At 44.0% G+C, this 24,518-nt stretch overlaps 2 protein-coding genes across 2 annotated transcripts in view; both read right to left on the reverse strand.

The window, feature by feature from the left end:
- The window catches only part of LOC142857875 (uncharacterized), a 39,864-nt gene extending 19,906 nt beyond the window's left edge, over positions 1-19,958 (reverse strand). Inside the window, exon 1 of the mRNA XM_075986946.1 lies at positions 19,858-19,958. Coding sequence (XP_075843061.1) covers positions 19,858-19,860 — 3 coding nt within the window. The 5' untranslated portion in view covers positions 19,861-19,958. The remainder of the gene's footprint in view (positions 1-19,857) is intronic.
- Positions 1-19,958, reverse strand: part of LOC142857876 (uncharacterized) — a 29,782-nt gene extending 9,824 nt beyond the window's left edge. Inside the window, exon 1 of the mRNA XM_075986947.1 lies at positions 19,858-19,958. Coding sequence (XP_075843062.1) covers positions 19,858-19,860 — 3 coding nt within the window. The 5' untranslated portion in view covers positions 19,861-19,958. The remainder of the gene's footprint in view (positions 1-19,857) is intronic.
- Positions 19,959-24,518: the final 4,560 nt, after the last annotated feature.

Raw genomic sequence — 24,518 nt, forward strand, 5'->3', positions numbered from 1 at the left:
AGACAAGACCACCAGGCAAAAGTTGGGAGCATGGGGGTGGGGTGGGGTGAGGGAAGGGGAGAGGGGGAGAGAGAAGGGAGAAGGGGAGGGTTGAGGAGAGCTTGGGGGAATGGGATGGTTGAGATGGAGGAAGGGCAGATATGGGAGCAGGGAAGAAGATATCTTAATTAAGGGAGCCATTTTGGGGTTGGCAACAGGCTTGGCTCTAGAGGGGTTCCCAGGTGTCCACGGAAATGTCCCCAGCTAGGACCCTGGGCAGTGGAGGAGAGGATGCCTGAACTGGCCTTGTCCCATAGCCACACTGATGACTATCTTGAATATCACCATAGAACCTTCGTCTGGAGGGAGATAAACACAGAGACCCACATCAGATCACTGGACTGAGCTCCCAAGGTCCAGCTGAAGAGCAGAAGGAGGGAGAATATGAGCAAGGAAGTCAGGACCACAAGGGGTTGCTCCACCCACTGAGACAGTGTGCCTGAGCTAATGGGAGCTCACCAAATCCAGCTGGACTGGGACTGAATGAGCATGGGATCAAACTGGACTACTGGAATCTCTGAATGTGGCTGACAATGGGGGCTGACTGAGAAGCCAATGATAATGGCACTGGGATTTGTCTCTACTGCATGTACTGGCTTTTGGGGATCCTAGTCTATTGGATGCATACCTTCCTAAGCCTGGTTGGAGTGGGGAGGATCTTGGACTTCCCACAGGGCACCCTGCCCTGTCTTAGGACTAGAGGGAGGGGAAGGTGAGTGGGGGAACGGGAGGGAAATGGGAGGAGGGGAGGAAGTAGAAATTTTGAATGGTATTATTTATAAAGCAATAAAAAATAACAAAACAAAAAGAATCCAGTCAACAACAACCATGGCAATGTCACCACCTGAGCCCAGTTATCCTATTACAGCAAGCCCCAAACATTCCAAAACAGCTGAAGCATAAAGAAAAGATCTTAAAACAACTTTATAAAGAGTGTATAGGTCCTTATAAAGGAAGGGGATAAGTCCTTTAAAGAAATTTAAATTTAAATTAAAGCTCTTTGGCCTCGGCGGCAGAAGCAAGATGACGAAAGGAACATCATCCTTCGGAAAGCTTCGGAACAAGACGCACACGTTGTGCCGCCGCTGTGGCTCTAAGGCCCACCACCTTCAGAAGTCTACCTGTGGCAAATGCGGCTACCCTGCCAAGGGCAAGAGAAAGTATAACTGGAGTGCCAAGGCTAAGAGACGAAACACTACCCTCAGTGGAGAAGCCTTCCTACATCAATCACAAATCAATACATTTTCCTATAGACGCTGTTACTAGCAATTCTTATCTGAGACTGTCAACAATTGATGTTGCCTCAGAAGACTCTAGGCTACATCATAGTGACAGGTGAAGCTACTTACAACAAAGCTAAAATAATATATAAAAAGGCTTTAAAAACTCAAAACCAATGTATAAACCATATCAATCACTAAAACAGCCAAAACCCAAACATGAAAATATCAACAACTGGAAAACACAGACATGCCTACAAATGAGGACAGCCAAGCCTCTAAGATAAAGAAAACTAAAACTATCACTTTATAGAAAGTTCCAAAACCAACAAATTCAAACATTTAATATAGTAAACTTTCTGAATACAGAAATGGTGAAGGTCCATCATTTTCCAGAGAAACAACAATATATTAAGATGGTAATAAAGCTAACAACATAGATGGCACCACTGGGGAAAAATGAGACCTAAAGAGACATCTACATTTCTATCTATCTATCTATCTATCTATCTATCTATCTATCTATCTATCTATCTATCTATCTATCTATCCATCCATCCATCTATGTATATATATCATGGTCCCTTCAACAAGAATGACAAGATTCTAATCACAAGTCAAACTCTAAGGAATCACTGGCCAGAACTCATCCCTGAACTCTTACTCTCCCCTCTGCCAATAACAGAGAAGGGGGCAGATGAAGAGAACATGGATTTGTATGAAAGCACACTAGGAATTAGTCATACTTTCCTCTCAGGCTGAACATCTGAAAACCAGAAAAATAACAGTATTTTAGGGAAGGTCACACCATTTTGTCCAGATCTATATTGGCTAAAGTAGTTTAAGTACAGTAATTTGGCTTCATGATAGGGTCAGTCCCTTTTCCAGATTCTTGGTTTTTCTCATCTGTGTACCCAAGAAATGGCCTACATTACTTACTGAACATATAAGGTTGATTATGTGACTTCACCTTGGTAATATCATATCAACTAGAGCCAATGAAGGAAATCTTTTACCTTCCTTCCTGCACCTCCCTTTCTGCACGGTCACTAACTACACCAGCTTCAGAGATGGTCAGTGAATGCAATTCATCCACAGGTTCCTCTTACTTCTAAATCCCCCCAAAAAACCCAGAGAGAGATTGGAGGACACTCATTAACTGGTCTGTTTTTCCGTCTTTCTTTCTGTCAAGGCCCAGCCTGGAAGGAGTTGCAGGACTGTCTTCCCAGCACTGGGCAGCAGAGCAGGATTAGCTGTGTTCAGAACAATTCTCAACCACAGTGAGGCAAGCCTAAGCTACAGGAGACACTGCTCTAAACAGAATAGTCCAGAGCACTTGAGAAATAGGAATGAAATTCTTACTGACCAGCAACAATGGAGAGCTGAGGCGAATAAATACTAGAGCAGCAATGTTCTTTAGAGAAAATGAGTTTAAATGATGTCAATAATTGACTTGGCTAAATGATGGTTTATTTAAGACTTAAAAACCAACTGTATTGACATTACTAAGGAGTAGGCCCTACCCAAGTAGCGGGAATGTCATTAATGAGAGATTGACGATCTTGCTCATATGCAAATGTTGGCTCCTGGGATCTATAACACAGAATCAATGGTCTGTGTCTCACACCTCTGAGTTGACTTAACTGTGTCAAGCAGGATTGAACACATGTGCATAGAAGAGTTCCCTAATTGGAAATTCAATATTCATTGAATCAAACTTACCTTCCCAAACTGTACACCCACCAATCTAATCAATCTTTAGTCACGTGACATGAATTAATACATGCTGGGAAATACAAAATCACTGCCAGGCCACAATCAGATTCTTTTTCATAAGGGGACTCAAACAGCTGATTGCCTACCCTGTTTACCCCATGCAGTGCACACGATAAACTATTCCTCCTATTCTGGTAGGAAGGCAGAAATCATGCTCCACATGCGAACCATTTCTTGTGACTGCAACGGACAGTCGACTACATGACTCAAATGGACAGTTTTACAACTCTGAGGTGATACAGTCATTAAAGAATTTTAGAGGTCTGATATAGAGAACAAGGTCACTGACCTAGAGAGCAACAGACTGTGATCAAGACCATCTGAATGAATGCATGAAAATGTGTCTCAGAAACATTTTTTTCTAAAAGGCCTGGCTGCTGCTTGTCTTAGGACTGTGGCATCGCTGCAGAGAATTCCATTCTTTTCTAACCTCTATTTTTATTTTAGTTATATGGGTGCTTTGCCTGCAGTTACCTTGTGTACAGTATCGACAGAGACCAGGGGAAGGTGGCAGATGCCCTGAACGGGAGTTATAGAAAAGGGTTAGCTACTATTTGGGCTCTGGGAATGGAACCTCCCCTCCCTGGAACAACACCCAGTGTTCAACTGTTGAGCCATCTCTCTAGCCCCTGTTCCTTTATTTAAAATTTATTTCTTTACATTTTAATTAAAATATATTACATCACTTTCCCCCTTTATTCCTCCCTTCATCCCTTCTCAAATACTTCCCAACTTCGTCCATGTTAAGTATGTATGATTATAAATGCTAAAATAAATTAATATAACCTGCTGAGTTCACCATTGATGGTTTTGTGTATTTTGTTTGAGATCTGACCATGTAGTATTCTATAAACAATTAAGGAGCCCATTCCTGAGTGATATCAGAGAGTGCAAACAGCCCCACTGGTCAGCCTTACTACCAGGCAGTGGTAGCAGTAGCCACACTAGTTGCAACAGAAACCAGGCGGTGCATGCCTTTAATCCCAGAACTAAAGAGGATTATAAAACGGGAGACAGCTCTCGGTCTGTCTCATTCTGAGATTCCTGGAGACAGGATTGCCATTTCAGACTGAGGTTGAGGTAAGAGCCAGTGGCTGGCTGCTTTGATTTTCAGATCTTCAGGTTGAACCCCAATTTCTCTCTCTGAGTTCTTATTAATTGTGCTTCATTTGGCACCTCTCATCTGGAGGAGAATTCCACTTTTCAATCAGCCCCAAATTTTGAATTCCTGGCTAGGCTGTCTTGGAGAGGAAACATTATAAAGAACAGAAAACTTAAAATGGAAAATACCTTAGCAGTTAGGAGCACTGAAGAGTCTTCCAAAGCACACAGCTTCCATTCCCAAAAGATATGGATCTGACACCATCTCCTGGCCTCCCTGGCTACTGGACATAAATGAGATACAAGGACATGCCTGTAGGCAAAATGCCCACAAACATAAACCAGCAACTAGACTCTTTCTGTGATACTACTAAGGAGGGGGGACAAACAGCACCAGGAAACTGAACTTTTAAGCTGGGCGTAGTAGTGCATCCTTAAAACACCAGAACTCTGGACACAAAGGCAGGAAGATCACTGTAAGCTTTAAAGCCTGTGCTACACAGCACACACACACACACACACACACACACACACACACACACACACACACACACAGGGAGGGAAGAATGGAGAGGGAGAGAGAGGAAAAGAAGGATAAAATGGAATAATATACAGGAAAAGGAGGATTGGGAAATCAGTACGATATTTCTTTAACTCATTTCAGGTGTCTGCCACTGGTGCCCATACAATAATGCTCAAAAGTGAGTATTTCCAAGCATGGTAGCACATGCCATTAATGCCAGTCATTGGGAGGCAAAGGAAGGCTGCTATCCATGAATTTGAGGCCATAGGCATGGGACTTAAAGTTAGGATAAACTCCTCAGTGGTTTCTGTAGTTGGAAGGGGTGAGTATTCTGCGTTTTGATCTTCCACAGAACACTACCTTTCTATTGCTGGGATAAAACACACAATGTCCAAAGCAATTTATAAAAGAAAGAATTAAATTGGGCTTACAATTCCATAGGTTAGAGTCCATGATGGTCCATTAAACATATGACAGAAGGACAAGCTGAGAGCTCAGACCGTAAGCCTCAAGCAGGAGGTAGAGAGCACACTGGGCATGTCAGAGAATTCTGAAGCCTCCAAGCACACCACCATGACACAGGCCATCCCTCTACTCCTTCCCACGTAGTTCCACCAACTGGAAACAATGGTTTGAGCTGGAGTCTACAGGAGCCATTCTGAGCTAACCAACTCCTGTTCTTTAAGGCTTAGTGACAACACTTAGTACTTTGTACATGACCACACTACTTCCTTGAAGTGACACTGTTATGTTTCCAACATAAATGGTAAGAATAAACATTCCTATTCCACAGAGAAAGAATCAAAGCAAATGAGGAATGAACATACAAAAGCAAGACCAAAATCCAACAAGACAAACATCAAATACTATAGCTCTCTATTGAGCATCTTGAGATGAAGATGAAATTGCCTGGACTGGAAAGGGCTTAGGTATTCCAGCTCCTCCAGTTTTAACAGCCCCAGAACACCTCTTTTTAAGATCAGCTTATTAGGTTTCTGCAGCTTTCTCAAAGGATGTGCATGGTTTTCTATTTCACTTTATTGAAAGTGGGTTAGAGGGGCTGAAGAGATTGCTCAGTGATTAAGAGCACTGCCTGTTCTTCCTACCATCCCAGGTTCCATTCCTAGCATCCACGTGACAGCTCACAACTGTCTGTAAGGACAATTTCACAGGCACTATAAAGCTAAATAATTAGGTATAAGCTGATACCTGGCACTGATATCACTGATTATACGGATGGGAGGTTTGTCTATGAGTCCTAACACTTAGGTTCAGAAATTAGTGACACAACAATACACTTCTGTTCTACAAGGGGACATGAGAGTTGTCTGAGTTATTGTCCTCCTTGCAGCAACAAAATAGTTAACAATACATGATACAAGAAATACAAGTTATATTACCGCTTATATATAGCTCCAGGGGAAAATATTCCAATATGCTGGGAAGGCATTAAAAACAGTGTTGGGAGTCTAGCTGTCAAGGGTATTTCACATATAAACTGAGAAGTAAATATCAGCGATAACGATCTAGTAACGCAGATTAGAGTAACTCAAAATCCATGTTCCCATACAATAACAGTCTCAGAAAGTTTTTTCCATCTACAGTAAGAGGACTAGGAAGTTTAGGAATCAAGGCATTTAAAATGTATTGAAGAAGAGAAGGCTTATGATGGAGATGGAGTATCTCTTTGCAAACAACTGAAAAGCTACAATGTAGGTGGGAAGGGTGAAAAAGTCTCTGGCTCACTTTAAGGAAAAAGATTAACAGTGCACCAAGAAGGTAGACTTACACAGTGAGGTGGAGAGAGTCCTACTGTGGTATCAGTGGCTGAGAACCTGTTTCCTGTATTCCAGAGGTAAAAAGGAGGTAGGGCATGCTGGTGTGTTCCGACCTATAAGGCCATTTTGAATGTACTTCTGTGCTTCAATCAATTTCAAGTCAATTTCTGATCAATACTAAGCTCATGGTAACCCCATTGTCCTTCTCTGTTCCTACTGCATCAGGGTGGAAACAATGCTACCACTCATCTGAAGTAGGACACAGTGTGTGATGTCAAAGTTGGAAATCCTTCTAATACACTTCAGATAGGACCTCATGACAATGTTAGTCTGTCCATGGGTGAACGTTAAGGTAGAATGGTAATGGGGACTGAGATCCCCTTACAAGTTCTATGGACTTCAGGAAGAGATTACTTACAATGTCACCAGGAGATTCAGAGTTTCCTTTCTGTTCCATTTCCTTAACTCACCTATAAATGGTCATGCTAGTAGATCAAGCTGCTCTATATTAGTGACAGCTGAACCATTTCTCTTCTGCTTCAGAAAGCACATCTAAGTAATGATTTTGTACCAAGTATACTTTAAGTACTTGTTTACTCATGGTGGACAGAATGTTTTAGAGAATAGGAAGGCTCTTTCCCTTCACTTACTAAGCTCACATTGTATTCAATAGCAATATTATACCCGTTTGTATTTTAAAAGGGGAGGCTTATTTCCATGGCAAGGATCTCCAATGCAATGCTGAATAAATGGAGTAGCTGTCTGTCCCACTCAAACATTAGAAAGAATCCCCATTTTGACATCAGGAGTCAGTACCGTTTTCTAGGAGAAGTCACCTTTAAGAATGTTTTATTTGTTATGACTTCTTTGTACATTATTTGGACATTTTACAGCATGCTCAAGTTTTTCCTCAATTTTGAAATGATCTTCATGTTAAGAGAATACTAATGTTGACAATTCCATTTATCTAAAGTTCTTACCCAATTGTAGTCTATCGTCTTTACCAAAAACTATTATGTCTACAACTTTATATGCTTTCTCATCTCTTGGTGGCTCACTTTCTGTCTGTCTGGTCAAACCAGTCAGCTCAACAAGCTAGTACAATCACACGCAGCATAGCTAAAAAGCGCTAGAGAGCACTAAGGAAATTATATGTTAGTGACACAGAAGAGACTCAAACTTGTGTGTCAGGGATCACTATTAAAAGTGTACTTCAGTAGGAGGATTGCACATGTCTATGAATTGATATCCACGTTCTCTCCACTTTTAACAATGAAAACCGGAGTCAGATATCAAGTGTGAATGCCGAAAGATCAGAGAAGCAGAGCAACAGCCACAGTCACTTCTTCCCTCTGTGAAATCTCAGAGAGAAATGGGGAGATCCTGTCTCTCTCCACCTCCCTAGTGCTGGGATTAAAGGCATGAGATCCCAAGTGTTGGGATCAAAGATGTGAGCCACCACTGCCTGGCCTCTATGGTTAACTAGTGGTTAGGTCCACCCTCTGACCTCCAGGGAAGCTTTGTTGGGATACAAATAATATCACACAACACAGGGCATTTGTCTAGCCTCATTTCTGTTAAGCTGACAAACTGACCCAAAGTAACTTTGGGGAAAAGCGTTCTTTTGATTCACAATTTTAAGTTACAGACCATCATTTGCATGGTATAAATGCAAAAAATCGAGAGCCTAATCACATCACATCCACAGCCAAGAATAAAAGGAGAATAAACACATACTAGCTTTCTTCTCTCTTAGACAACCCAGGGCTCAGCCTGTGGCTTATTATTCTGTATAATCCAGATAATCCACCACAGATCTGCCCATACGCCAACCTAGTCTCCACGATACCTCATTCAAACACTTTCCAAGTAATTTTATGGTGTGTTGAGCTGACAGTTAAAATTCGCCAGCAAATTCTACAACTTGTGACTTAAAACACAATCCAAAGCATCTCTTTCAAATCAGACCTTTCCACCCACGCTCCACATGGTCTCATGTTTGCTGTAGAATATTATTTTAAGGTGTCACTTTTGTTTATGCTCTGGAACATCTGTTTAATGATGTAAAGATGTGTTTGATCGAAGGAAATTTACTTGTGGTCAGGAGGCTGCATCAGCAACTAGCTGGCAGGAAGTTGTAGGGAGGAGCCAGGTGGAGAAGGGATTTTTAAGGAGGGGCAAGAAGAAGCGTGAGAACTTCTTGGGAGTAGTGAGGAGGTGAGTTGCTTGCTTGCTATTCAGTATCTCTGAGGAGCAGAATTCTGTCTCAGCCTTTGAATTCCCTCAGGTTGCGGCTCTAGCAGTCTAAACTGCTGCTGGTAGGGGCAGAGTTGAAGTTGCTAACTAGGATAGCCATAGCTTTAAAAAAAACCAGCAACAATTAAAAAGGAAATCAACACATGTTAATAATATCAGAAAGCACTTTCAACTTCTTAAATTCTAGTCTTTAAAAATTCTAACATTTAAAAAGTCTACAGTCACCTAAACTATATATATATATATATATATATATATATATATATATATATATATATAATGAAAGAATAAAAGACCCCTACCTAGTAGCATTAAGTTAGCAGACCCCTACCTAGTAGCATTAAGTTAGCAGACCCCTACCTAGTAGCATTAAGTTAGCAGCAATAACGAGCCCAGCCGCCCCCCCCCCCATAACCTGCAGCTAGCCGGCTCTCATGAGAAACATCCTGTCCGCTTGAGACCCTCAGGACCCTCTCAGGACCTGCAGCTAGCCGGCTCTCATGAGAACATCCCGTTTGCCTAGGGGAAACAGGATGCCTATAGCCAGCACATGTGCCCAACTTAGATATATCAACAATTCACAGGAGAAACAATTCCCCCTACGGAAGATCCCAGCTTAGCTGCTGTAACGTCATTCCACGCGGCTTTTGACGAACAATGTAAATGCAGAGTGAGGTCAGGGTTCCTGGCTGCAAGGCAGAATATAGAATCAATTAACAGGAAGCCTGTTGCCATACATCTGGGCTGGGAAAGGAAGAACCAAGAGAAACAGGATATTTGACCCCATACATCTATTCTGGGAAAGGAAAAACCACCTGTGCCCCTTGCCCATTCCAGCTGACCAATAACCATGCATTTGCTTCTGTAATCCGCTTCTGCTACCCTCTTTCCTATAAAAAGACTTTCCCCCAGTCTGCAGGCGCGCAAGCCCTACGAAAGACTTGCTGCCCGCAGGTACCTGTGCTTACTCAATAAACCTCCTGTTAATTGCATCCTGTGGCCTGGTCTCGGAGTGTCCTGGTTCTGGGGTCTTCATCAGAGAGGAAAGGTCCTCTCTGGGGATCTTTCATTTGGTGCATTGGCCGGGAATTGAAGACACCCCCCAGGAACTACCGACCCACCACAGGGAGGTAAGCTGGCCAGTGCTGATTCGTTAGTCTTTGCGTTTGTCTGTGTGACCGTTTGTGTTTCTATGTTTGCGCTTGCGACCGTACTAGTTAGCTAACTAGACCCGTATCTGGCAGAGGTGTCTGGGGCCCGTATCTGTAGGTGTATCTGTATCTGGCAGACCCGTGGAGGAGCTGACGAGCTCGTACTCCCGACCGCAGCCCTGGGAGACGTCCCAGAGGTGTCTGGGGCCAGATTCTTGGCCCATCTGTATCCGTATCTGGCAGAGGTGTATCTGTATCTGGCGGACCCGCGGAGGAGCTGACGAGCTCATACTCCCGACCGCAGCCCTGGGAGACGTCCCAGAGGTGTCTGGGGCCAGATTCTTGGCCCATCTGTATTGGGTGAGTCCTACCCAGGAAGGGCTGTTCGGGGCACCCCCACAGTCCAAAGGGTACGTGATTCTTCTGGGAGGAGAGAGGTCTCCGTCTGAAAGTCTGTTTTGGGTATTACGCCGAAACTGCGCCTGCGCATCTGTATTGTTTGTGTATTTTTGTGCTTAATATGTTCTTTGTTTTGTATATCTGTTTGTACTCGAGTCTAAATCTGGTACCATGGGGCAGTAAATAACCATCTCTTTGGCCCTAACTCTATGAAAATCCAAAAGAAATGCTGACAGTCTGCCCCTCCTTTACTTCTCTAGGCTGTGCTGCTGAACTGTCCTGCTTGCTGTTGCAAGGAGGGAGGGAGCAGGGCTGTGATCTCCTGCAGCACAGCCTGGAGCCAGGCCTAGGCGGGGCAACCAGCTCCAGCTCTGAGCAAACTTCTCAGCAGGACGCAGGGCGGGGCATGGCAGCAACCCTGGCCAGAGTCAGAGAAGGGGGCAGCTGTGGCCCCCACATCTGCGTGTGAGTCCCCTCCCCGGCCCAACAGCGGCCGCCTTAGCTGCTACCATGGGCGCCGACGAAGAGATGCTTAAACTCCTTAGCATCATTGCAGGAGCCCAGGGAGCATAACTCTCCCCTCAGTGCCAGGTGCTGGGGTAACACTGAGCCTCTGCCACACCCCACCCCACAGGGGAGCTCACTGACGGGAGAGCTCTCTTAGCTGTGTCAAAACCAAACAAAGGCTTTAGCTCCTTTAGACGCTGCTCAGGAATAAGCCCAGCTGATGACTAGTTGGGCCATGTAATCCTGCCCACCTCTGCTCACAATTTGCTCTCCCTGCTACGTCAGGTAGAGACTGGGGTTGGAACATCCACGAGAAGGGAATGCTTGCCCCCCCCCCCCCCTGAAATCCCTGTGCTGAGAGTGACGTCCTCCCTTGTTGACCTGAAGTCCACCAGCACCGCACGGGAGGACTGGGGGAGGAGGGCTGCCTTAGACAGTCCAGGGTGTTCCCTCCCCCTACAGCCAATGCACAGGTCTTCCCAGCTGCTACTGGCAGTGTGAGGGCTAAAGAGGAGCCTCAGTGGTGACCGATGTGGCATCCCCCAGGAACTGAGTTGAGGCTTCCAGACGGCCGACCAAACCTGACCTGATGAGTTCCCTGGAGGGAATGCCTCCTGGGGCCTCTGGAATCCCATTCAGAGAAAAGCTGCTAAATTGCTGTGAGTACTGAGGTGTGGATGGGGGAAGCTTGTGCTATACAACTAGGAGCTCACTGTGGACGGAGCTGCTGAAGCCAGGTCCTGGGAGGATCCCCAATGGGGTTCCCTATGGGGTCTTCTTTCCAAAGATAAGGCTTGTTTTCCTTGAAAAATAAGGTGCTAGGGATTAAATGGCAGCCTCCCCTCTACAAATGCCATATAAAGCCTTGTGCCAAAGATCTATGGCCCTTGCCCAGGGAAAGTAGCTGATGCTAGCGCCAGGGTCACGGAACTAAGGCCTCCTGGACCTTTCCGTTTTGGCAGTAGGGCAAGAGATTGCAAGTAAATATCCCTGTGGCTGTTGGTAAATGACAAATATGGATTCAGGAGCTGCAGGTAATGGAGTAAGCTGACATAAAAAGGGCCTACCAGCCCTAATAACATCTGTCTTCTGGGGATGCTCTATTCCAGTCATCATGTGCTGCATCCAGGTAAAAGCCTCTGGTTTAAAAATTAAAAAATTAAATTAAGTCACTTTAAAATAATGTGCTTATAAAAAACTACAGATTGTTGGTTTCTATATTTCTTACTATGCAGTGTGTCCAGAGAAAAGTGAATTCCCAGCTCTGTTTAGATGGGTGCAGGACTACACTGTCTTCAAGAACTATTGCTATAAAAGCCCTGGCACAGGGCTGGGGCCCTATGAACAGCCCAGATGAGCTTCTAAGCCAGCCCATGTTTAGATCTAAATTTAACACTTGTCTGCTCACAATGCTTGTAATAAGGTGGGGGCCCCGAGTTACCCCACAAGGCAAAGATCTGCTAAAGCCTCTCACCCCACTACAATGGCAAAGGGGGCGTTACTAAATGATGAGGTTGAGTTAAAATGGCCCTTTTGACTCTTTATAATGTTTATGGATATTTAAAAAAAACATGGCAAAGATTCTCATTTATTATTAATATAAAAAGGTACATTTTGGGTTGTTTTCAGATTCTGTCTATGATAATATAAAAAAATGTCGCTAAGTTTTTAAGGTAGTATGTTATCTAATTCTGAAAATCCACCATGCTAATGTTCAAAGTAGCTGTAAGCATAAATTGTCAAATGATATTTTTAACCTTGGTCAGTTTTACAGGAATAAGATAAAATCTCAAAATTGTTTAATTTGCATTTCCCTGATGATTAAAGATGTTATTTTTAAGCAGATTTTAAATATCTTTCAGTCATTTCAAGTTCATTTGTTGAGAATTTACAGTTTTGGTCTGTGACGTAATTGTACTGAAATATTTGTTTTTATGAGAATTAAGTTCCTAAGTTCCTTATATGTCTCATGATACCTCCCCATTCTACAGGCTGATATTATGTTGTTAATTATATCCTTTGTTATAAAAAAAAAAGCTTCTCAGTTCTAGAGATTTCAATTACTGATTGTTTCCTTTAATGTCTACGCTACTGAGGCCATGTTCAAAATTCTATTTATATTGTTGCCCTTATGTTAAGGTCTTTAATTTGTTTGGATTTCAGTTTTGTGCATAGAGATAAATATGGATCTATTTTCATTCTTCTACATGATAACGTCTAATTAATTCTTAAAGGGAGAAACTGACAGTCATAATGTTGGGCTCATGGCAAATCTCAGGGGGGGCTGCAAGGCACCCCACTAATTCGGCCAAGGTAAGAGAGGTTCTCCAGGGGCCAGTTAAGATCTGTGTTCCTTAAATGATTAATAAAAGTTTACAGGCATTTTACCCAACCTCTGAAGGTCAACAGACAGCAGTAGCCATAGCCTACATAGGACGGACAACATCAGATATAAAAAAAAAAAAAAAGATACAGCAAGTAGATAAAAAAAGATTATACTTAGTAAAATTTAAAGAAAAAAAAATTGTTAAATGAGGGACAGAGAAAGGGAAATGAAAGAGAGAGAGGCGGGAAGCAAAAGAAAGATAGGACTCAGATAGATTAGGAGCCTGGGCAACAGAAGATCAAAGACAAATGAAGAGGGATACTGGAACTGAATAAAGAATACAAACTGGACACCTTACGAACTATAAATTAAAAAAAAAAAGAGACAAATAAATGACTCGTTCCTCCCTGGTCACTTCTGAATATATGACCAAAGCCTTTTGTTGACCAAATGAGGGACTTTTGCTTTTGCTGCTGTTTTCAGTTCTGCAGGAGACGCAGGCTGCTTGTCTGCCTCTGCCTCTACCACGCCCTCCTCACCAGGATGACCACCTCTCCCTGCCTCCACCGCTGAAGAAATCCTCACCTCCTAGCAACTGCCTTGATGCTGTGCTTGCTCTAAAGCCTGCATGAGCCCTGACTGCTCACTTTACAGTCTTGCTCCCCTCACCCATGTCAGACTGCGATACAGCAGTCAAATGCTACCACAGGTGCCCTCCTGTGCCTGACTACTGCTCCTGTGCTGGGCTGACGTCGATGAACTATGGATCCTACCAGCATCTGCATAAAGGACAGGCGAATGGCAAAATGACAGACTAAGCTGTGCCAGGCAGAACCGAAAATGAGGGCGAAGCTTGCCAGGGGCACAAGGCTGACGGTCTGAGCTAAGCAGGTACACAAGACTGAAGGTAAGCGGAAGGCGGGGGCAACATTGGTGGACAGGAAGCAAATGATCGGGGCCAGTAGCCTCCGTTCAGGGATGGCAACCCGACCAGAACGCTGAACTTGTGGCTTTGATACAAGCTCTACAGATGGCAGAGGGAACGTCTATACTAACAGCAGGTATGCTTCAAAGCAATATACAGACAAGAAGGACTGACATCTGCAAAAATTTTGAGCCTCCAGGAGGCCACACATTTGCCAAAGAAGATAGCCATCATACATTGACCAAGATTGAGACACCCAATATAATGGCTAAAAAGATCAAAAAGAAATCATCCTAAGGTTTGGGATGCCCAAGATAATCATGTCCCATAATAGACCTGTCTTTGTTGCCCAGGTAAGTTAGGATGTGGCCAAGACATTGGGGATCAATTAAAATTTAAACTTACCAACCCCAAAGCTCAGGTCAGATAGATAGGATAAATAAGATTCTAAAAAAACAAATTGACATAATTGGCCCTGGAGACCAGCAAAAATGACTGGACAGACCTCCCTCCCTCCTGTCCTTCCTGGGTTCAAAACACCCCGGCAATCACTGCCACTAGTTCTGTTGCCTGGCTAGTTAGCTGCTGCTCATGTATCCGCTGACGGTGGCTGACCCTGGTGATAAAATCCTGAGCTCAAGGCTTGCACAGGGCAGGCACATCTGCTATAAGATGGGCTTACATCACCTTTAAGGCTCTTCTTTCCTAAAGTCAGAAACCCACAGGGCTCTGCTCATTTTTTTAAAAAAAATGTCTTTTAAAGCACAATATCAGACAGCAGAAGCAAAAGACAATCCTGTTCTGTTCCTCCTCTGTGTGTCTGGGACCTATGGACAGAAATTATTTAGTACAGTTTGAGACTTTTCCAGATCAGACCATATTGTGCAGATAGCTGCAGAGAGAAGCAAACACACCTAAAGCCTCCTTACCTCTTGGCAGGTTTTGTTTTTCTACAGAAAAATCTTGTTTTAATCTATAGGGATATGGCTTTCAAAAGATAAACAGATATGGTTTATAAAATAAATTATCAATGGGATGTCAAAACTTTTTTTAATACTGTACTTACAAATGTAAAGCCTGGGTAAGGTCAGTCTCAAAAAGATATTTATGTCTTCATTGGCTGTCCTCTGGTTTTAGGGCTTTTTGTTTATTTTAAACATTTGTCATCCTGTATTGCATTTTCTCTCATTGTTTGTTAAAGTTCTCACAATGGACACAACCCTGTATGTTTGGATAAAGCTGATGCTACAAGATGCAATGAAAACTCGTAAATGCCATGTGGTGCCAGCTGGACCGAAACTGACTTCTCCGGCACATTCTCTGGAGCTGAGAAACAACACTCCCGGTGCCTACAACAAAAGAGATTTAAAACTTGCCTCTTGGGAGAAGGCATCCATGTGTTTCATAGGACTGAGTTAAGCCCTTTGTAGTCTATCCCAAAAAAAAAAAAATGGGGAAATGAAAGAATAAAAGACCCCTACCTAGTAGCATTAAGTTAGCAGACCCCTACCTAGTAGCATTAAGTTAGCAGACCCCTACCTAGTAGCATTAAGTTAGCAGCAATAACGAGCCCAGCCGCCCCCCCCCCCCCCATAACCTGCAGCTAGCCGGCTCTCATGAGAAACATCCTGTCCGCTTGAGACCCTCAGGACCCTCTCAGGACCTGCAGCTAGCCGGCTCTCATGAGAACATCCCGTTTGCCTAGGGGAAACAGGATGCCTATAGCCAGCACATGTGCCCAACTTAGATATATCAACAATTCACAGGAGAAACAATTCCCCCTACGGAAGATCCCAGCTTAGCTGCTGTAACGTCATTCCACGCGGCTTTTGACGAACAATGTAAATGCAGAGTGAGGTCAGGGTTCCTGGCTGCAAGGCAGAATATAGAATCAATTAACAGGAAGCCTGTTGCCATACATCTGGGCTGGGAAAGGAAGAACCAAGAGAAACAGGATATTTGACCCCATACATCTATTCTGGGAAAGGAAAAACCACCTGTGCCCCTTGCCCATTCCAGCTGACCAATAACCATGCATTTGCTTCTGTAATCCGCTTCTGCTACCCTCTTTCCTATAAAAAGACTTTCCCCCAGTCTGCAGGCGCGCAAGCCCTACGAAAGACTTGCTGCCCGCAGGTACCTGTGCTTACTCAATAAACCTCCTGTTAATTGCATCCTGTGGCCTGGTCTCGGAGTGTCCTGGTTCTGGGGTCTTCATCAGAGAGGAAAGGTCCTCTCTGGGGATCTTTCAATATATATACACACATATACATGATATGAAAGACATCCACTGTTTTCAAAAAAGGGAAGACAAGAAGTACAGCAAATAATCACATTTAAGGAAAGCAAAACCTAACAGCTTCCTGTATCACACTGTAAATTCTGAGAACTTTAATGCTATTCGGGGCTCTCGGAGACTTAGAAAGCTCTGTTTCAGGGCTGCCATCGCCAGCACACACAGCCCTCCTACCATCCCAGCCCCACACCAGCAGCAACCCAAGGGTCCTAAAATCTACCACCTTTGCAGGTGCCATCATATAAGCGCAGGGCCTCTCTGCAGGTGTTTCAAATGTTACCAGGTCAACAGCTCTCCATGAGCCCTTCAATCCGGGATTGACAGGCAAGATACTCAAGCAGAAGAATCCCAGCAAATTCCACACCAGTCTGGATTCTAGACAGATAGCAAACAAGGGTAGTCTCTAGTCCTTCAGCCTATTGTATGTTGATTCTACTATTAAGCTGATAATTTGCTGAATTTGAGGAAATGCATGAGGGGGTAGGGAGAGGAAACCCAATAGACAGGAGATCAGAAAGAGATGGGAAATGCCAGGAGGAGACAGGAGAGGACCTGAGTCCTGGCCCCCTGGAGATGATTCACTGGGCGGAACCTGATAACTTGTTCCCAGTCATAGAATTACTGTTTGTGCCTCAAACCAACTTGGCTTGCCCTCAGTCAAGTGACAAGGACACTGAGATGTGTGCAGGGAAGAAGCAGGTTATTAGCCCCATTCAGTTGGTGGCTGTCAATCCTCCTCCCCATCCCCTACCAGCACATCCTAAGACTCTGCCACTGTAGAAATGTTGTGAGCTTGAAAGTAAAGGCAACTGGGACTCATCTCTCACTGCTTAGACTGTGGTTTCTACCACAGGGAAGAAGGCATCTTGAGCCTAAGGTGTGGGATTTTACAGAGACTCACATTGACATTTGCTTGAGCCCAGCATAGTCCTTCCTGTTCCTGCAGGTGTCTCCGTACCCCATTGTACACTCAGGCCTTAGATGACACTGAGACTCTTAAACTCCTGCCTCTGCCTCCTAAGTTCTGTGATCACAGGGGTGTGACAGCATGCCTGACTTGGGTGACTTGTCATTCAACTTTACTGAGTATCATGAGATGAACATGTGGACACTCAAAAGGAAAATTTTTAAATAAAAAGAATGTTTATAGAAAGTAGCTAACACAGATTGATTTCGCTGTATCCACAGTCAGGAACCAGGCCGTGATAAATGCCACCCAGCATCTGACCCCAGCCCATGAGCCGTGGAGCCCTATGGTGGGACGCCTTGCTTAGCCTTGATGCAGGACAGAGGAGCATGGTCCTGCCTCAGTTTGATATGCCAGACTTTGTTGACTCCCATGGGGAGTCAACAACCCTTTCTGAAGAGTAGATGGGGGGGGGGTTGGAAAAGAGATGGAAGGAGGATATGGGAGGAGAGGAGGGAGGAGAAACTGTGGTATGTAAAATAAATGAAAAATTTTAAATAAAAATGACATCAATAATTGAATTTTTAGAATTATAAAACTAATTGGAAGAACACTAGGCTACACTGACTTTGAAATAGCAGGCACTTCCCTTATAGAGAGAGGGCCATTAGTAACAGACTTTGACTTTGTCTCACTCAAAATGTTAGCTGCTGAGTGCTGTAAGAGACACGGGTTTAAAGCCAGTGTCTCACATCTCTGAGCTGACTTCACTATGTCAACCAGGATTGCACATATCTGTATAAAAGAGCTCACTAACTGGAAAGTGAACACTCGGAAGTTCAAGCTATTCTCCATAAATTGAATAGCCAAAAGTTCTATCTGTCTCCATTCACACTGAAGGATTAGAACACACAGGGGAATTACAGAGAAAGTCACTCACCCTACCCCATCAGGTCTTTCTTACAGGTAAAATCCAAGGACAGTGCCCTTCGGGGCTACAGACAGGGTTCAAGACCACCTCAATCAACACAGGAAACCTTGACTCAAAACCACTTTTAAAAAAGGCTGGCCGGGTGGTGGTGGCGCACGCCTTTAATCCCAGCACTCGGGAGGCAGAGGCAGGCGGATCTCTGTGAGTTCGAGACCAGCCTGGTCTACAAGAGCTAGTTCCAGGACAGGCTCCAAAACCATAGAGAAACCCTGTCTCGAAAAACCAAAAAAATAATAATAATAATAATAATAATAATAAAAAATAAATAAAAAAGGCTGGAGACGCAGCTGTTCTAGAATTAATGTACCTTTACGGCACAGCAGGACTTAAAGTTCATTGTGACCCAGTAATGGCCCTGGAGCAGCACGTTAGAGGCCTGGTCTTTGCTGAGGGGGAGGGGGCTGGCTGGTTGTAAATCAGGGTTGTCTCCTTTGTTATAGGATTAATCTAATGGCTGATTAATCCTGGTGAACAGACATTAACATCCTATCATACTCATCTCTAACAGGCATAGTTAACTACTATTTACTTTTAAGGTATTTGGGAGTTGGCCCTCCCTTAGTTGTCAGGAGCCATTTCCCCCCAAAATTATTGCCCTGGGGAGTTGGCAGAGCCTATCCCACACCCAATTATCTGTTAACAGAGAGCTATCTGTTAGGGGAACCCGCCCCACATTCCAACTATCTAGAGAACTAGGTGTGTCAACTTGCGACTTTCTCGTGGCCGGCTTGGACCATCTCGCTGCAAGATCCCTTCCTGCCCTGGTCTTGCCCCTACCCCCCAACCCAAATTCCTCATCCAGGGGTTATATAAGCTGCAACCATGTCGCTAATAAACGGAGGCTTCGACAAACCTAGGGACCCTGGAATAACTGACCAGCCAGGCGGGTTACAACCCCTAGACTAGCTAACCCGCAAGGCGGTCTACACTTAGTCAAATTCTACTTTGCATAACTTAATGTCTCTTAAGAACTGAGAAATCCTTCTACATCACAGTTTAGCAGTGCAGTGCTACTCTACACAGGAGATACCGTTTATAAACTCCACAAAATTAACTCCAGATGGATCCTAAACCTAACTGTTAAATGTTAAAAGTGCAGAACTTCCCCGGGCGATGTTGGCGCAGGCCTTTAATCCTTGGGAGGCAGACGGATCTAGTAAATTCAACACCAGCCTGGCCTAGAGCTAGTTTCAGGACGTCTAGGTCTGTTACACAGAGAAACCCTGTCTCAAAAAGAAAAGGGGAGTTGGGGTAGAGAAAGTGCAGAACTTCAGGTACATACTAGAGAAATCAGGGCTCTCCAGATTTGGCAAATCTGCCTTTCATAAATATAACAGCAGCACCGCAGGCGCCCGCATTTCACAATGTTATTAAGAGGAAATTTCAAAGCATTTCTGCTCCCAATGGTGGGCACAGACGCGGCCCAGAGTTGTTATTCAGGGAGTTGCAAGGACACGGGACGAGCAGAACCACGAAAGAACACGCCCAACTCTGCCCGCCAGATCCCACCCAGCCAGGGAAGGACCCAACACACCCACACCCGCATCCGCACCAGCACCCGCGGCGCAGCGCCGACGGCTGAACCCAGTCTGGGGACAGCAGCCCAGCACTCGTCATGACTGGTCACATCTCCCAGTCTGCGGAAGGCAACTCCTAACTCACCATAGTGCAACAGCCCAGCTTGCCTGTGCTCTCAACACACCTCCCCGCAGCAGGATCCGTGGCGCAGCACGCGTGACAACTTCCGCCTTCGTCAACTCCGGAGCTCAGCCACGGCCGGTCAGGAGAAAAGCCCTCTGGCACCTACGCTGGAGGCGCTGATTGGCTAGAGAGGCTGAGCGACGGGACCAGGTGAGCTGAAATTTCCTGCTCTGGCTTCCAGCCCAAGTAAGATCTATTCCAGATTGGGTGCAGATTTATGCCAAATTGAACAGTACATCTGTAGCACAACTAATAAAAACCCAGAGGCGAATATTGGGGTTCAAGCTGAAAGATCAGAGAAGCAAAGCAGCCAACCACTAGAGAGCTCTTACCTCTCCAAAATCTTCAAATTGAAAAGAGACCCAGTTACCCAGTTACCGTCTCACCCCAGCTGGTGCTGGGATTAAAGGTGTGCACCACCACCGCCTGGCCCCTATGGCTAACAAGTGTGGCTGCTGGGATTAAAGGTGTGCACCACCACCGCCTGGCTCCTATGGCTAACAAGTGTGGCTGCTGGGATTAAAGGTGTGCACCACCACCGCCTGGCTCCTATGGCTAACAAGTGTGGCTGCTGGGATTAAAGGTTTGCACTACCACCGCCTGGCCCCTACGGCTAACAAGTGTGGCTGCTGGGATTAAAGGTGTGTGCCACCACTCCCTGGCTTGTATGACTGACTAGTGTGGCTAGCTTTGCTTCTCTGATCTTCAGGCAACCTTTATTTATTAAAACACAAATAAAATATCACTCTACGTGTCTCTTGTTAATATATCAATGGTTCAGTTTTAAAAGAAAGTATATAAATTCAGGAAGAGGCCAATCAGACAATGTTGCACAAGACTGGTGCACAGGGGATCTCAAGAACATTGTAAATAAAGTACAGCGTGGCCTCGGGACTGGTAAGCACAGCACCCTGTATGGAAAGAGTTGGGTTGTCGGGATCTGAGAGTTTGGGTAGAGAGCTTATCTAATGGGTTATGGAGGGGAAAAGGGGGGGGGCAGAAGGGGTAAGAAGGGGGGTGGGGAGGCAGTAATTACTTCAGAAGAGGGACTGGAAGAGAGCAAGCACAAGGAGAGGAAGCAGGGGATCCACTTGCCTTGGTGGAAGGGAAGGGAGGTTGAGAATGGGAGGTTTGTCTCTTAAAGGAACAGGGTACCAGGTGACAGGGAAGGTCAGCAAAATCCCAGACTTTTACCAGCTCTCCAAATCATACTCCCAGATTTAAAGGAACTCTGTTTTCAGTCTATACATCAGTGCCTTAGGGAAACCTCACCAGGCCTAGGCAGAGAGGCCTAGTTTATCAAGTTTCTTAGTTTCTGGAAGTCCTGCACTATGCTTTTGACGTTTATGAGTAAGATCCATTCGCAGTTAATTTTGTGGAGGTTGTAAATGACGTTTCAAGTTGAGTAGCACTCAACTACTAAGTTGTGATGTAAAAGAGTAGAATTGTGGATATAAGTGATTTACCAATGCATAAAGTCACACAAAGGAGAATTTAACTAAGGTAGGACTGCCTCTAAAATAGCCCAAAGATAAGCAGTGCGTTAACCAGGTCTGTTAAAGATTAGGGTACTAGGACATTTATGTATGCTCCTATTGGTCACTTGTCTGTGGTAAAAAGTGCTGATTGGATTCTGAGTAAATCTGTCTCTGTAGTAAACTGGGCAGCACATTCTGAAGAGGGCCTTCTTAGTTGTGTTGTTCAGGATGCTGTCCACATCTATCTCATGTTGGTTTTCTTATGTATTTCCTGTTTTATTATATCGCCTACATCCACCCATTAAAAACCAAAAGCATGGTTATAGTAGTGGTGCCATGTTTTGCATAAAGACTGTCTTGTGTTTTCTCTAAGCTTTGTACCTAGGAAATACTTATTTCTTACATTATCTTACACAGTTTCAATTCAGTTTTCTTTTATTTAATTGCTATTGCTCAGCACTATTTTAAGAAACAATTGGCACCTTCCTATGATCAGTTGTGCCTACTTACAAAGGATGACCACCACCAGGTGTGCTGACTGTTGATATTCCATCATAGAAAATTTTTAGAAAACACTTCTCCTATTCAAGTAAGTGTGAGACCCAATGTCAGCTGTACTTTGGATCCATTCAACTATTGATACTAATTTTAAGTTTAAAGGCCTAATCACACTTTTGCATTATGAATTAGTATTTTCAAAAGTCAAAGATTGAATTAACATTTGTCGAACTTCTGGATCTGAAATTCTATTTACAGCTAACCCTGCCCCAAGCATTCAAAGCTGCTGTATTTCATAGAACCAAGGTGTGATCATTAAGAGTAAACTATCTTTGCAAATTACCATTATGGCCCTAACCGAGAAAATTCTCACTGGCCTAGGGAAATTTCAATACTTCTAGTCCTACTTCGTCATTCTATGACCCCAGCTTCCTCTCTCCACCATGTTTTACATTGTAACTGAGGAATAACTTCCAATATTGCTGTAGCAAAATCTTTCCAGTGTGGAATAATTCTGTTCCTAATTTTCCATGAATTCAACATCTGCTTCACAAAGGGTAAATGCATACCATATGAAATGACTGCGTCCTTAAATCTCAAATAATCTAACATTTCTACAGGATTCCAATAAATTTCTGCATAGCCTTGAGGATGCTTATCATATAGTGGTCCTTCTTGTAAAGTAACTGGATAAGGTGGATTTTCTATTAACCTCAAGTTGCTCCTTTTCTGTTTCATTTTTTTCCAGGTTCTTGGGTATTATTTATTTATTGTTTAAGTTAAATTTACTTAATAGCTGATTTACAAAAATATAAAAAGTATACAAAGTAATGGGATCGTATATGATTAAGAGTTTTTAAATTTAAATTTGATTTTAAATATATGGGTGTACCATACTTGTGCAGTGCCTGTGAAAGTCAGAAGAGGGTGTCAGATCACCGTGGTTTTAGAGTTACATAAGGTTGTGAACTGTCATCTGGGTGCTGGGAACTGAACTTGGGTTCTCTCTACTCTTCTGACACTTGTCTCCAGGCTCATATTATTTTTGATGTCTCCCTTTCTGTCTTAGTCACTGTTCTATTGCTGTGAAGAGACACCGTGACCAAGGCAATTGTTACTAAACAAAGCTTTATTTGGGGGCTTGCTTATAGTTTCAGAGGTTAGTCCATTGTCATCATTAGGGGAAGCACAGCAACACAAAGGCAGATCAAGTGCTGGAAAAGTCGTTGAAAATTATACCCTGATTTAGAAGTGCATTCATGAACGAGAGAGAAAGAGAGAGAGAGAGAGAGAGAGAGAGAGAGAGAGAGAGAGAGAGAGCAAGAGCGAGAGCTTCCAAGCCTGCCCCCAGTGACACACTTCCTCCACAAGGCCACACCTCCTAATCCTCCTAATCCTTTCCAGCAGTCCCACTTCCTGATGACCAAGCATTCGGATATATGGTCTATGAGGCCTCATCTTATCCAAACCACCACTTTCCACTCCCTGGCCCCAGCAGGCTTATAGCCACGGTATAACACAGGATGCATTTAGTCCAACTTCACAAGTTTTCATAGTCTGCCAGTCTCAAGACTGCTTTAAAATCCAAAGACTCTTCAGAGACTCAAGGCAAGTTCTTTACTGTAACCCCTGAAACATCAAAATCAAAAATCAGATCACATACTTCCAACATACAATGGCATGGAATATACAGTACCGTTCCAAAGGGAGGAAAGGAAGCATAGTGAGAAAATACTGGACCAAAGCAGGACCTATGACAGGTAGATTTTTTTGGGACATGGGTAGAAAGGAGCCAAATTCTTTGCCAAAATATCAAATATTCAAACTACCATGTGAGATGTAATTTTGACCTGGTTAAATAGATAATGTATTTGTGATTGCACGTGGGATACTTACATCATCTTAGGCATAATTATGACCTGGTTATTGTTTTCACTTGGAAATTTTTTTAATTTATTTATTTATTAAGGATTTCTGCCTCCTCCCCGCAACCGCTTCCCATTTCCCTCCCCCTCCCCCGATCAAGTCCCCCTCCCTCATCCGCTCGAAGAGCAATCAGGGTTCCCTGACCTGTGGGAAGCTCAAGTACTGCCCACCTCTATCCAGGTCTCGTAAGGTGAGCATCCAAACTGCCTAGGCTCCCCCAAAGCCAGTACGTGCAGTAGGATCAAAAAACCCACTGCGATTGTTCTTGAGATCTCAGTATTCCTCATTGTCCGCTATGTTCAGCTAGTCCGGGTTTATCCCATGCTTTTTCAGATCTAGGCCAGCTGGCCTTGGTGAGTTCCCGATAGAACATCCCCATTGTGTGTGGGTGCACCCCTCGTGGTCCTGAGTTCCTTGCTCGTGCTCCGTCTCATTCTGCTCCTGATTTGGACCTTGAGATTTCTGTCCGGTGCTCCCATGTGGGTCTCTGTCTCTGTCTCCTTTCATCGCCTGATGAAGGTTAATATTCAGGAGGATGCCTATATGTTTGTCTTTGGATTCACCTTATTTAGCTTCTCTAGGAACATGAATTATAAGCTCAATGTCCTTTATTTATGGCTAGAAACCAAATATGAGTGAGTACATTCCATGTTCCTTTTTGGGTCTGGCTTACCTCACTCAGGATAGTGTTTTCTATTTCCATCCATTTGTATGCAAAAT

The sequence above is a fragment of the Microtus pennsylvanicus genome, chromosome 9 (assembly GCF_037038515.1).
Source record: "Microtus pennsylvanicus isolate mMicPen1 chromosome 9, mMicPen1.hap1, whole genome shotgun sequence".
Lineage (NCBI taxonomy): Eukaryota > Metazoa > Chordata > Mammalia > Rodentia > Cricetidae > Microtus > Microtus pennsylvanicus.